Source organism: Montipora capricornis, chromosome 7 (assembly GCF_036669925.1).
Source record: "Montipora capricornis isolate CH-2021 chromosome 7, ASM3666992v2, whole genome shotgun sequence".
Classification (NCBI taxonomy): domain Eukaryota; kingdom Metazoa; phylum Cnidaria; class Anthozoa; order Scleractinia; family Acroporidae; genus Montipora; species Montipora capricornis.
In genome coordinates this window covers 21,726,783-21,741,062 of record NC_090889.1, presented here as the reverse complement: position 1 = coordinate 21,741,062, position 14,280 = coordinate 21,726,783, and the positions used below count along the sequence as shown (strand labels likewise).

The window sequence follows — 14,280 nt, the reverse complement described above, 5'->3', positions numbered from 1 at the left end:
TGCGAGGACGTGACATCGCACCTTCTACAGCGCCGGACCGGAAGACCAAACTTTCTTCGCGCTTTTTTTTTGAGAACCTCTTTTGAAGTTTATATGTGCTTTGCTTTCTTTTTATGTATTCGAGAAAAAAGACATTTCTGTCGTTTTTCAGATTTTGAAAATTTAAGCCAAACAATTTAATTCTGCTTAATTTCTAGTCGCTCTCTATGCTTGCAAGAAAGAATAGTTTGAGGAAAATGATAACGTGGTTGAAACATTCAAAATTCTATTCTTGGTCTTTGGAAGATTTCAATTTGTTACCAGACTTGCAATGCTTTGATCTCTTTCTTGCCAAGATAAATTGTTAATAAACCAAATATAGTTCTTTGATGCAGATGGAAGCTGCCTACAACTTTTAGTATTTATGAAGGAATCCGGATTCTTGGGAGGTGGGGTAAGGGTTTCTCAGGGAAGGAGGTTGGGGCTATGGGATTCCTGTACTAAGAACTCGTTAAAGAAACATTGATACGAAAAGCTGAGTTTGAAAAGCCGTGAAGTACGACTAAGTTCGTGGCAGATATAAACGCGTGTATTAAACTATACAGAGTAGCCTTTGTAGCAAGCTGTCCAAGTGAGAGTGGAACGTGGGAATTCGGGCGCACGAGAACGGGTTTCGCGCGTTTTCGCGCACTCGATTGTGTTTGCGTCGATTCTCATCAGAAAATCATCCTAAAATCATAAGCTCGTGGCCTTCCTAATACTTTCATGCTGTGGACGTGAACTGCAGAATACCCGGCCAATGTTGTGTTCTTATAGCGGCATCGTATGAAGAACGAGGCATATAGATAAGTGGCCACTTGCAAATTATTGGCCGCGTATTCTGCTGTTTCGCAGACCTTACCGCGTCGATCTGTATTCCTATAAACCAAAATGTATTCCATGGACACCGCTAGGAAGGATAACGCCTCGACTGATAATTAGCCCTTGCATGTTTTTTAATTCGGCAAGACATTCCATCCAAGTTTACAGGCTAATATTGCCAAATGTTTCGGAGAACTAAGTTGTGATTAACAAAACTGGACAATGTTTAATATTTCCTTTGGCACGCATATTAAAGTCATTAGTTTTGGTATTTAAAGAGATACTAAAATTAGTTTCCATTGCATGTGTGTGTCCCTTAAAACGTGATTTTACTGTGGCTTGTGAAAGAGCTGGACCGGAAAAAACTAAGGATCAAGCGAGTGATCCCTCGTGGGGGCTGACCAACGACTTTTTTTTACTTACGCACGAAGTGTCCATGCTAATCAGCTCTTCGTGTATTTGTTGGCGAAAAACTACTGTAGGAGTTTATCACGTCTGAGGAATTTTCTGTGCTTTTGACTTCTTACGTTTTCTGATAAATTTGCTGGAAAGAGATCGTGCTGTTAAATTAGGTTTTGTTTTCTGCGCGTCCTTTTCGAACAACAAACGCGGACCGTCAAACGCACGACAATTGTACATCGTGCGTGTTTCATTCCTAGGGGCGTGTTATCTTCTGATTAGTCGGTTTCGGGAAAGGTGCAAAGTCGATTCGAATGTTGCAATACCTTGTTTATAGAAAAGATCAAGGAACTTTTAATTCCGAAAATTCATCTTGACAAATCGTCCCAAGTCAGGGGGGGACATCAGTGTTGACGTCAAGAAGAAACGTCACAAAAACAGTGAACGGGTTATTACGCAACAGCTTCAGGGACATGTTTTGGACATGGAACTGTTTAACTGTGTGCAACGCTGCACGGCGTTGTTTTCATAAGCATACTAGTTATAGTTATCACTAAAGCTGCCCTCGCGTGCAGATTGCTTGTAGCTGTTTGGATCACGGTATTAAAAGAAGATACTGTCATGAACAGGGACAACAGTGGAATATTATCTCTTTAAAATGAAAGAGTAGGGCATAGCTATGAAACAGTGCAAATCACTCGAATGGTTAGGGCTTTATTACAGTCAACAACTGAAACTGTGCTTTCAGGTCAAAGAAAGTTTATTAGGAAGTTTATAACGGCAAAGTTAAGTAATGACCTAGTCTGTGCAGGCCGAAAACATGCTGCTTTCTTGGCTGCGGATCGAGTCTGTCGATCCAAGGTTTGTTGCTCAAGTAGTGTGTCGATACTTGTTAAATTAAATTATCGAATGGCTGAGTAATCAACTATTTACCCTGCGAGCAGAGCCTTATTTTGACATTTTCTTTACTGAGGAAGAGAAAAGGGGGCCCTGCCTGAATCGCGTCAACTCTTTGAAGCCGCCGCAGCCCGGAATTGTGGACTAGTCAATCTTGTTTTTTCTCGTCAAACCGGTTTTTCCAGTGCGAGCATCCGTTAAGTGAAAAAAGCGATGGTTATAATTGAGCCCGCTGTACCATGAAAAGATCTGGCATATTAGGCTTAGACTATATCCTGTGCAACATGCAGCGCATGCTCAATAAAGATCTTGCTCGATTCATGCAGTGTCTTTCTCGAGAACACCAAAATCGAGCAAGCAAAGGAAAGGCTCTTCCATTAGTGTGACAATATTGTTTCCGATATTCCTGGCCTGTGTTTTAATTCTGTGCTCTTAAGCTTTTTCTTGTTGATTAATTTGGTGAAAGTTCAAAAGAAACAATACAAGACAGTCCGCCTTCCCGACGACCTGAAATTCTCCTTCGCCTCACCTCGTGTGAGACGCAGCTCTTTACAACCTCTAATTTTATTGGATCCCTTTAGGAAGCAGCTCTATTTTGGGTTAGGGTCCATCGTTGATTGGTTGTTTGTCTTGGCCCATTGTTTTCTGAGCCAATCCCGAGAGTCGTTGTAATAGCTGCGTACTGACCCCACCTCGTGGTCGCGAAGTATCTTCCCAAGGATACCTTGTGCAACTGGAAATTTTTTCCCAAGACCACACTGCGCGCCTAGCTGTCATAAACTAAGATTTAATCCAGTTTACAATCTTAATATACACCAAATCATATTCAGCATCTCCGCGGGAACTGCTAGGATGCCTCTTCGGGGGCAAAAACTCTATGGTTTTCTGATTTACATTCCCTTTAAGAGCAATAACGTCTAAACCAACCCGAAAACAACCAACATCCGGAATGTTTACCCGCGGGACTGACCCGCAGTCCGATGCCCGCAAACACCAGCTATATTATGTCAAACAAAAAGTGCACGACACAAGACAATTAGGGGCAGAAGGAACGAGTTCCAAGACAGTTTTTCTCGACAAGCACTGTTCGTTGTAACGACATTTTCAGTAGCAGCGATCAAAACCCTCTTACTTGTCCAACTGAATCTGACTGTTTCCACGTTTCTTCTCCGAGGCGTGGTTATCTCTGGAGGCGGAGTGTAATGTGTATCCTTACAAAATGGGTTGTATCCGTCAAATAAAACATCTACATAGAGTGAGTGCGAGTTTTTCTTGGCCGGGCACTCGTCTTCGAACAGTTTTTGGATACATCTTTTGGCGTTTGAAAATTCTCTGGAATGAGAAAAAAACCAAAATATAATTGCAACTTTTTTCATTTAATTCAATGAAAGGGAAGGATACCAGAGGTTATCCGTATCGAGGGTACCCGGGTACTTAGAGTACCCGGAGTACCGGAAAACCGGAGTACCCAGAGAAAAACCCTCGGAGTCAGATTGAGATCGACTGAAACTCAGCCCACATATGACCCCTGGGCCAGGGGTAGACCCCGAGTCATAGAGGTGGGAAGCGCGGTTGATAACCGCTAAACCACCCTGACTCCCCCGTTATCATGCAAATCATTTATGACAATCGGAAACACTTAAAAGACCGTAGGAAGCAACGAGGGACGTCGGAAAGAATGAAAAGCCAACAAAACAAAGGGTTTGGGTATCACAAAAAAAAAATGGATCTGCATGCCCGCACGTGCGTCATCCTTGTTTCGATGAGAAACAATTAGAATTACCCCGGATCTCTCATCCTTGTTTCGACTTCTTTCCTTTCAATGTAGCCTAAGTAGCTTTAAATACCCTTAAAACGGAGCACTGATTGAAAAGAGGGGGATAAAATGAGCGCACCGTCGGCTTCCTGGGAGAATACTCTCTAGAGAGTAAAGGAATTTCCGACGTTAAATAAAGTGTACCTTTACCATCAGACGTCTATAATGTGGGAACGAAACTGTGACACCTAGGTGACGTTAGGGATGCGTGAAGTAAAACCGGTTTGGACCGGTTGAGCGAGGGCGAGGAAAAAAGAGAGTTAATAAAAGAAAGAAGTTATAAAATAATACGTGTGAGGCGCGGCCTGAGAAAATAACCGAGACAAAAACCCACGATGGAATGCGGCCCATCAGGTTACGGTATTTTTTGCACGCCTACTGCTGGATTTTTTTCGGGAAATAAACGTTGGGGTATTGTTTTCCTTCCCTGTTCGTAGAGGTCTCCTTTCTTTTGCGTTCGCTGAAAAACTGACAGGTACGGGAAAAGATACCTCTGTCATGGGTCGAAACTCGTTGTGTTGAGTACGCGCGGCGGTTACTTAGCAACCGAAAAATCCTCACGTGATACTTCACGTTGTGTGGGCTCGCTTAACAACAGCGGAATTGCTGTAAAGGAATGCGCGGGACTCAGCGGGCTCAAGTTACAGTCGCGGGACCAACACTTAAGGTCTCTAAATAACTGAGGGAAAAGTGCTGCCTTTGTAATGACATCTGCAAATGGTTAGACTGAAGTACATACATGCTTAATTGATCACTCCCCATAGGGGCTTTTCAGGACCACTGAAACACAATAACGATGGAACAGAACATTCAACAACAACCACAACAACTGTTAAGAATCCCAACTGGCCGGAGGCAAACCAGTTGGCTATTGCAAGCGCAGCTGAGAAATTAAACCAGGGACTACCAGGAACAAATTCAACCAATGGTTAGAACGTGTCTTGAACTCGGGATCCTCGGATCTCAAGGCAAGCGCCCTAACCTCTGGACCGCACTGCCCCCTGTCACTTTCAAGTCTTCTTGGATAAGGACGATAAACCGTAGGCCCCGTTTCACAACCCTTCAATGTTTATAACCCTGTGGGACGTAAAAGAACCCACACACTTGTCGCAAAGAGTTGGGCATGTAGTTCCCGGTGTTGCATTCAGTCCTCATTTCATTCATTCATGGGTTGGGTGAGATCGCTAATGGACTGATAGCAGCTGCCGCGGCGTTTGTATATGCTGATGTCCGCGCTCACCCACAGATTGATTACTTATAAAAAGCGCATTTGAATATGTAAATAGGAAATGCACTTGATAAATTCAAAACGATTACCATTTAACAATTAGACCCGTAGCCCTTGCGGATAGCCAATGAGGCGAAGCCGAATGGGCTATTGGCCCGTGGCCCTTGAGGGCTACGGGTCTAATTGTTAAATGGTAATGGTAGCGTAGCCAATCAAAATGCAGGATTTGCATTAGTCCACTAGTTGGGTGATGCTAATAGAGAATAGACCCTGTTCAATATCTTCGAAGTGCCTGGCTCGGAAATAGTTTACTTACTCGCAAAGTGTGGGGTCTGTGATGTCGTTACGAAACTTCCTATGAAAAGCTTGCACGCATTGCGGACCTCTTTCGTGGTATTTCTTCCCGCAAAGAGCAAATGGAAAAATCAGTGCTCCATTTTGGCAGTAGAACTCTTTCTGAAATTTAAATCTCACGTCCATGTCTATCCACGCATCACTCCGCCAGCTGTGTTCGCAAATGCGAGTCACTGTCTTGATGCAGTCGATGAGTGTTTCGAAATTGGCACTGCAAGATAAATACTAAAGATGGCGCCAAGATGTAGAAGTATTGATTCATTCCGCCGCCTAAAAATTTTCTTTCCATTTTTTTCCATTGTCGTAAAAAACAATGCGTCAAAAGGGCATTTGTATGATAACGCCATTTGACCACAAGTACCAGAATTCTTCAGGTTTTGCTTGTCTCGTGCTTTTACCACACGACGTCTCAATACCATCCGCACTCGCAATAGTTTTATCCATCACTATGTCAATAAGGCAATGATGCAAATATTTCCTTTGTAATATTTTCAGATTTTTTAAGCTTTCCTAATTTTATTGTAAATCTTACGTAATTCAGCCTATGGCTGCCATGTTTTTGATCAATAAACCATCTATCTGTCTGCCTGCCTGTCTGTCTGTCTGTCTGTCTATCTATCTATCTAGAGCTATTGTTATTTTTACCCCACTGGGAATACAAAATTGAAATAAGACAAGGAAAACAAATTGCGATTTGTGGTCAAATGACGCCATGTGAAAGTTGCCTATGGATGGTTTTCACCTGACGTCACAGCAGCCATGTTAGTGTACAGAACAATAGAGAAAAAAGTCTTTTGGGAATTTGACTCTATTATAATGCAAAACATGAGCCATGATTTGCTATTATTTTGTGCACCAACGTTGGCTGTCTCGTCACCTGATTGAAAACCATCTATTGAATATCTAATGTTATTTCAATCACCCATCCACATACATACATACATGTACAGCTAGTGCCAGCCCCCTCCCGCACATTAGGTTAAAAAAATGTAAAAACAATAAATCCAATAATAGGCCATTTCCGAGTTCATGTCTGCCTCCTCTTCAAAGCGAGTTTAAGTGCGAAGTTTTTGTGATGGTAATTAGTTCTACTTTCCATATGAATGAAAACTAATTTTCATAAGAAAGACTTCGCACTTAGACTCGCTTTGAAGAGGAGGCAGACATGAACTCGGAAATGGCCTATTAAGCAGGTAGCTGATCTCGCATCCAATCGTACCCTTCAAGTATGGGATGGCAGAAACTAACAAAAATATCGTACGGGAGTCTTGAAATGCTGAACAAAATATCAGTCACAGCAAAAGTCCATCCCATACCCCAAAAGTAAGATTTACCCAAATAGACCGAGAGTGTCTAATCAGCGTGGGTGGGAGGGGCGTGAGTCATGGGTCGTGGGTCCGAGATCCTCCATGTATACATACTTTTATGCTGTTTCAAATGCCCTCTTGCAACAGCGGTTTTGTCCACGATCTCTTTCTAGCTTGTACACGGAGTGACTCTGAAGGGATTGTGCCAAAAGATGGTACGTTAACATTCCGTCAGGGGTTCACGTTTTATTATTTATTTTACCGAAATTGTTTTCCAGACCAGAAGGGAAAATGTTTATAGTTAATGGGAGACAGTTTTCCTTTGTTCAACGTTTCATAAAAGGAGTTCGGGGAATTAAATTCATGAGCGGGCCATTGCAAATTTGGACCGAGCACTGAGGGAGTTAATATATGTTTTTTTTTTATGTTTTTTTTGATCTTCAAACAAACGCGACCCACCACCCACCACCCACCCATCCACGCGATTTAGCCTCACCCAATAGACCCTATTCACGATGGCCGCCATGTTGGATTTGCTGTTATCGTGCAAATTAGCTACACACTTCTGAGGGGGCAAACAACACAATTTCCCGGCGAGAGGTTATAACGAACATCTCAGCCACACAGATGATTTGTTTCACATTCATTGAATGTTTATCACCCAAGCAGTAAAATGCTATGATTGCACAAGTTACTTCGACGTTTTTTTAGTGAAAAATGAGCAGCTAACGAAGTAGAAAGTCAAACTGTCAAAGGCAATCAAAAGATATAAAATGATTATAAAAGGTACTTAATTCTAAATACTGAAATGGACTTTTAGCAATGTTATTTCAATATTTCGACGAGCCGATTTTCCGCAATTTGCCTTAGTTTTTTCCAATGTTTGCCCCCCAGCATAGCACGTGGCTAATTTGCATGACAACTTGAAAACCAACATGGCGGCTATCGTGAATAAGGCCTATCGTGAATAGACCAAATCGGCTAACTCAATGTTGTACCCAATTCAAACCCTTTGGGAATAAAACGTTTTGTTCAAATCACTTAAATGTGATGGTCTAACCTCTGGCAAGTGACCACTTCCCAAAGAGCGGTTTTCAATTGAGTGTCGAAAGTAATTAGCGAATTGCTTTGGTTTTGCATTACTTCACTCAGTGATTGGTTCAAAAGTCTCACTGCCATTTTTTCAACCAATCAGAAGTGAAACTAAAACGTGGCTCGCGCGTGCACATTTTCCCGCGCTTTGTGTCGGCTACGTGTAATTACTTCGAGTTTTGATTGGTTTATTGGATTGTCTCCGTCCGTTTTGATTGGGAAAAATGATTACTTTAGTTTTACGACACTCGATTGAAACTCGCTCTAAGAGACCACCTAGGCTTGACATTTTGGGTGATTGCTTTCGGGAGGTTCGACTGTAAACACTTTTCTGACGCTGATGGGGACAAACATGATACCAGATTCTTACTCTTGAGTAATGGGCTATTGGACATAACTAACCTGCAGTTGTTGATAAAACCGAGCCTGAGTCCTTCATAAAAAGGAATTTCACAGAACATTCTAGTCTTATATATATACATGTGAAAGCTGCACGTGCCAATGGCGGAAGTCTCTTGATGAGGCACCAGTAATACTACGGGAAAAAATACATGCTTTTGGTTAAACGAAATTTAAAACAAAAATAGATTTAATTAAAGTAGGGGCGTTAGTGGTTAGTGAGTTTCACAAAAGATTTCCTCAAAAACGGAAGTTTTCCTTAACATGGCTTACTGCATGAGGTCGTGTGAACTCATCTCCGAACCACAAGATGACGGATTAAGAATGTAGTGAGTGTGAATGCAGCATATTAACTATGCAGTGGTTTGAAAATCCGAAACTCTAGTGCTGCATGCTAAATTATGCAGTCGGGCCGGATACATTTCATTCTCAAACGATTCCTCGACCCGGTTCGCTGTCAAGATTACAATTCCCCCAAAGCAAAAAAAAAAACTTGAAATTAACAATCTTCGTGAAACAAAGGCTTAAAATCTTGCGGTTCTAGCGATAGGCAAACACATTTTCAAAATATGGAGAAAAAGGAAGTGATTTTTTTTTATGGAAGTAGCGCTTTGAAATGTTCACGAAAAAGAAGATGGCGTGCACTTTGAAATCATTTAAGTTCATAAAACGACGTTTCCAGTGATATAATATTTCTCCGTTGGCTTTAATGGAATATTTAGAGTCGGCTTAGAGACAAATAACTCACTTTCGACTGACACATCACCATTCTGTCGTCACAAACTCGACCCTTAAATTCATCTGTAGATACAACTGGTATGCAATGTTAACGTACTCACAAAGTCTATATTTGAAACGTTTTCGTTTTCCACGCTAAAATAAAGGCTCAAATATTAGTCCTATACCACGAAAATAATTTGAAGCCCGTTTCGAAGGCTTTTTAGATCAGTGGTGTTTAACCTTTGCTCTCAATTCCTTCAAGAATCAACTGCATAAGTAGAAAGTTATGGCGAAGCGGCGATCAAACTGTGTGAAGTCAAACTCTTAGTGTCAATTACGTGTTGTCGAATTTATTTATTCAGTTCATTTCCTTTTCTGTCTTTGACAGAGAAACGTCAAACTTGAACGCGACGCTGTAGAGATTCCAAGTAAAAACTTGTTTTGAAATAAATCATCTGTATTTCAGTCGTTTTAGAGTCGAATTTGCCCATATTTTCAATTTCCAGTTCGGCTGTTTAAACGATTTCCTAAAATTTTTGGAGTTTCCCCTTACCTGCCGTCAAACTCAGCAATAAATATGCTTCAAACTGTCCTCGAGTCATTCGGCTTCGATCAACGACTAACCTATCGAACAATTATTGAGATCATATACGATTTGCTCTCCAACGTTCCTTCGTGCTTTCTATCATCTAATCAAACACAACTTTAAACTATTTCTTATCGATGCCATGTTGAAATTCTCTTAATTTTTCTGATAATATCGCTATTAAATATCGCGAGTCGATTGGCTGGTTCTTAGTACAACTTCTCTATCCTTGATTTGTGGGAGACCGCGTTTAATTCACTACAATTTTGAATCTGAATTTCAATCAAATTCATTATCTTTTAAAGCGCCTTCTTTTGGGTGTAATTCGAGTGGCAGATTCTTGATTGAAACAAAGACCCTCTCCAACATAAGCTAACCGATCTTTTTTGTCGTAAAAAAAAAAAAAAGACAAAGCGAATTGACTAAGGTAAAGAGTCATACGATCATCCAATGAGCGAAAGAAATTGAATGAGAGGTAAATAACACCAGTCGACAAACTTCACATGCATTATGATTTTTCTTACATTCAACTTCTCTTTTTAAGGTCAACCTCGTTCGTGCCTGTGTTTAAAGGAACGTGTCTTGGTATTTCCGATCGCCAGTGAGCGCATTTTCATTTTCTTCACATTCCAGAGAAATGTCGAATTTTTGGAAGATGAGCTGTCTACTCTCAAATTGAGACTATTTTTTCTTATTACAACCTTGAAAAATTGACAAATATTGATTTTTTTGCTCATGTTTTGATCCATGTGTATCCAGGACATCCTTAAATCCACGGCTCGCTTTCTCGAAACTCCCGAGCCTTTTTGGGGTATCAATATTTCCGGCTCAATATCAATTGAGAAGTGATAGATTTTCAGTCATCAAACTCCACAATCACTTTGCCTTTTGTCGTCTGGTGTCGTTTGCAGACGTCGAGTCGCTGCATCCCAAATGCCATTGGCAGTCATTCCGGTTCATCCTGCTTTCTCAAAGCCGACAGTAAAAAAATTGCGCGAAGTGTGCGTTTCAATCTTTCTTTGACGTCAAGTTAATGCTGTCAGCTTCGCGGTAACACTCTACAAAGAAAATAGGCGTTATTTTCTTATCAGTTGCAGCATTACAAGAGCTTTTTTCACTATTTTTTTCCGGAGTTAAACAAAGGGAGCGCTGAAGACACAAGTCTCCAGGCCACGCTACCTGAACTCCCCAACTTTGCGGAGATCGAAGATCGGAGATCGAAAATGCTTTTAGTGTGTTTGTGATTAAGTTCACGATTGAGGAAAGAATTTTTGTTTTTTGAAAAAAATGTGCAAAGCCTTTTTAAGGACGGTGCCTTCTATTGTTATTGCGCATACGTTTTGCACATCTCGAGATACTCGGATTTCCTATCAGCGGTGCTTAATAATACAGGGATATTTTTGCGCGGTTCAAAACTATGCGTAGAAAGCAGAACTTAGCAAGTGCTCTTGGTATCCAAAAAGGAAATTGGGGGTAGCCACGCATTTTTCAGAGATAATTAAGCTTGAATTTGGAAAAGAACGCCATACATTGCTTTGTATTTTAAAGCTTTTTAGAAATATTGTTGATTAATAATCTTCGAAAAATGCGTGGTTACCCCCAATTTACTTTTTGGATTTCAATAACACTTGTTAAGATCTGCCTTTCCCGCATAGTCAATAAACCGCGCAAAAATATCTTTGAATTAGTAGGCACCGTCCTTAATTACCGAAAGGAATTCGTAAATGGTCTTGTTTTTGGGCCATTTTTACCTCATCAAAAACACCGCTGTCTCTATACGTTTTTGATGAAGAATCAGAGTTCGTGCTTCGGTAACCATATACAGAATAGCATTGACATTCTTCAAGTTCCAGTAGTTGTTTTCGCTTGATTGAACAAGCTCGTTATGTTAAATTAAGAGAAAAGGGTGAAGATTCAGTACTTTATGTTGTTTTCTTTACTCAGCGAGCTTTTCGGGTAGATTGAACATACCGAGCTTAAAACTTCATGTAATACAAGTCAGTTCCGGGACACGGTCGGACTCTATCTTTTACAACTTCAGAAAACACGCAAATCATCAGACCCGGACAACTTGTTCTCTGTAATATTGTACTCTCCCAAAAAAAGTTGTTGACTGGTCGACCAAGATGCTTTCCGTGTTTTCAAAATTCTTATCTCTGTTTAAAAGAACTTAAACCGGGGTATTTCATTAAGAGCACTGTTATCATAACAACCGGCTCGACAGAAAGCCTGTTCCACCCCCAAAAAGATACAATCAGAAGCCGCCTTAAATCATTTGGTGAGATAACGACATTCTTCTCCAATCAAGCCAAATTTTCTTGTTTAAGTAAACGCGTCAATTGGTCTTGCGTTTGGCTCCAATCGGTAGGCAACTCTTCAAATTAACTTCAGTGATACAATCAACTGAATTTTCGATTTGCACTGGCCAAGCTTTTACGACGCCTTCCTGACAATGTTCTAAAGTCGTTACCATAACAACGTATTCATCAAGCAAAATCTCTGCAGGAGACTTAAGTTGATCACTACAGGATATTTTAAGAAACGATTTGTATTTTTTCAACTTTAAGACCGACTTAGCACGTTAAAGTAAGTACCTGAGATTGAAATGGTGGATATTAAGTCGAAATCGCCTGACAGGTAAATTCAACACTTTCACTGAGAGAAATCTGGAAATTCACTTTTAAGAACAATGGTTTAATTTGGGCAGACAAATGCACTTATTTTTTAAATTCCTTTTCCATGCATTACCGCGTTTACACCCGATTAAGATTTGCGCTGTCCGTCCTAGTTCGTCCCTTGATAGAGTCTGTTGTGCCATGAAAAGAGTGTTTATTACGTCATTACTTTCTTCTTAACCGCTATAAACTTTTACGCGGTTCTCACACATTTGAAGCTTAAGGCTAATTACGTTACAATTTTCATTTCCGACAAAATGCCCTTAATTAAAAATCTAATCCATATGGAATTTGACTCGCGCCTCGCTGCACATTTCATCAGAGATCTCAATCGTTGGCCACCTCTAAAAGCAATGGAGGAGTCACGTTAGCATTTTCGTGCATTGTCTGGGCTATCCAGCTGTGCAAGGGTTAAAAACGCTTGCAAATTGATCTGTAAGAAAATATGGAGCTTAATTAAATGACAGCATCTCATTGCCACTTATATTGAGTGTTCAAGCAAACGCTAATATTTAAATTTAAAGTGATTGATGAACTGTTTTCGAAAGAAACCATTGGGCTGTTTACGAACCACCAGCTCTAACGTCTCTTCGTTCGCCGAGCCTTTTAATGGTCATATTTCTAAAGCAGGTCATGAACAAGGCAAAATGGTGAACATTAATTAGTTGCGTGTGACATCCGCATTAATGCAATTTGCAAGGAAAGTGTAAATAGATTAATCGCCGGATTGTACTTAAATCTAAGTATGTGTTTTTAATACTTTAAAATTCCGCCCTTTCTAATCCTATTGTAACAGGTCTCCAGCGCTCTGACAAACTAACCATGATTTGTGTGCGAGTGAAATATTTCGGCAACTCTCGCTTGGCTCAACATACCAGTTTAAGCTTCTTATTTTTTTCACCCATTTTTGTCACTTGTAACCAAGGAAATCATTTAAAGATCAAAAACAGTCCGAAACGTTTTTCCGCCAATATCTGCTCGGCGTTTTTAAATGCAAACTCAGGGTTCACGTTGCCTTAATGAGAATCTTGCTAAGGCAATTGTGTAAAAACTGTCAGAGACCATTAATCTTTATTATCTCGTGTGTAATGTGCCCTCAATTAAAAGCGGTATGTTGTCACGTGAATATTTCCATCGTGCTGATTGGTCATTAGTTTTATAAGAAAAAAGGGCAAATTCAACAGTTTCCTGAAAAGTTTTTTCTTACATTCGTAGTTGACCTGGATGGGCAAGAAAAGGTCCGCTCGAAAATAACGCTTAGATTAAGCTAGAAGTTCTCGTTCCCGTGCTCTGTGAAGTATGGAGAAAAACAATTCGTTAATTGGAGCTAGTAACAGAAGCTTTCCAACTTTCAAGCCAGACGAATTCAACGAAGACACAACAGTCTTTCAGATCACAAAGATATTCTTCTATTTTGTTATCTTATCTGCGAGTTCGTTTGGCAACAGCACAGTAGCTTACATTATCATGTCTAACAGAAGACTTCGAACGCCGTCGAATATTCTAATCCTTAACTTAGCAATATGCGATCTGCTCACTCCTATTATCAGTATTGTATTTGATTTCGTTCTGGAAGAGAACAACTATGTATGGATTTATGGCGGAATGATGTGTAAGATCCTTTGGCCCGCGCAGACATACTTCAGTTGTGCATCATCTCTCACACTCGCCGCTATCTCGCTGGACCGTTACCGACTTATTATGCATCCGTTTAAGACGCGTTTGTCTATGAAGAAAATCTGTGTCTTGATATGCTTGGCTCACGTCCTTTCCTTGGCATCTGTTGGTCCCTACGCTTACGTCCTGAGCCTTCGAAACGGCTCGTGCGATGAACACTGGCCAAAGTTTGCATACCGCCAAGCGTACACCGTTTTCTTATTTCTTTCTCAGTATGCTTTGCCTCTGTCCTTCATGGCTTTGATGTACGGTCTTGCCGTGCGCGCATTGCAAAACTCGTCAGCCAGAAT

The 14,280-nt window shown here is 40.7% G+C and overlaps 2 protein-coding genes across 2 annotated transcripts in view; one reads left to right on the top strand and one right to left on the bottom strand.

Annotated features, from left to right (window-relative positions):
• Window positions 1-2,464: 2,464 nt before the first annotated feature.
• LOC138057780 (uncharacterized) lies at window positions 2,465-9,729 on the bottom strand. Its single transcript, XM_068903711.1, has 4 exons — window positions 9,606-9,729; window positions 8,336-8,468; window positions 5,497-5,745; window positions 2,465-3,468 (listed from the first exon to the last, which is right to left on the bottom strand). Exons 1-4 carry the CDS (start codon window positions 9,652-9,654, stop codon window positions 3,144-3,146), a joined length of 756 nt encoding a protein of 251 aa, XP_068759812.1. The 5' UTR covers window positions 9,655-9,729; the 3' UTR covers window positions 2,465-3,143.
• A 3,804-nt stretch (window positions 9,730-13,533) lies between these two features.
• The window catches only part of LOC138057727 (neuropeptide FF receptor 2-like), a 2,841-nt gene continuing 2,094 nt past the window's right edge, over window positions 13,534-14,280 (top strand). Inside the window, exon 1 of the mRNA XM_068903652.1 lies at window positions 13,534-14,280. This exon is cut by the window's right edge and continues 2,094 nt beyond it. Within this exon, the coding sequence (XP_068759753.1) occupies window positions 13,613-14,280 (668 nt within the window). The 5' untranslated portion in view covers window positions 13,534-13,612.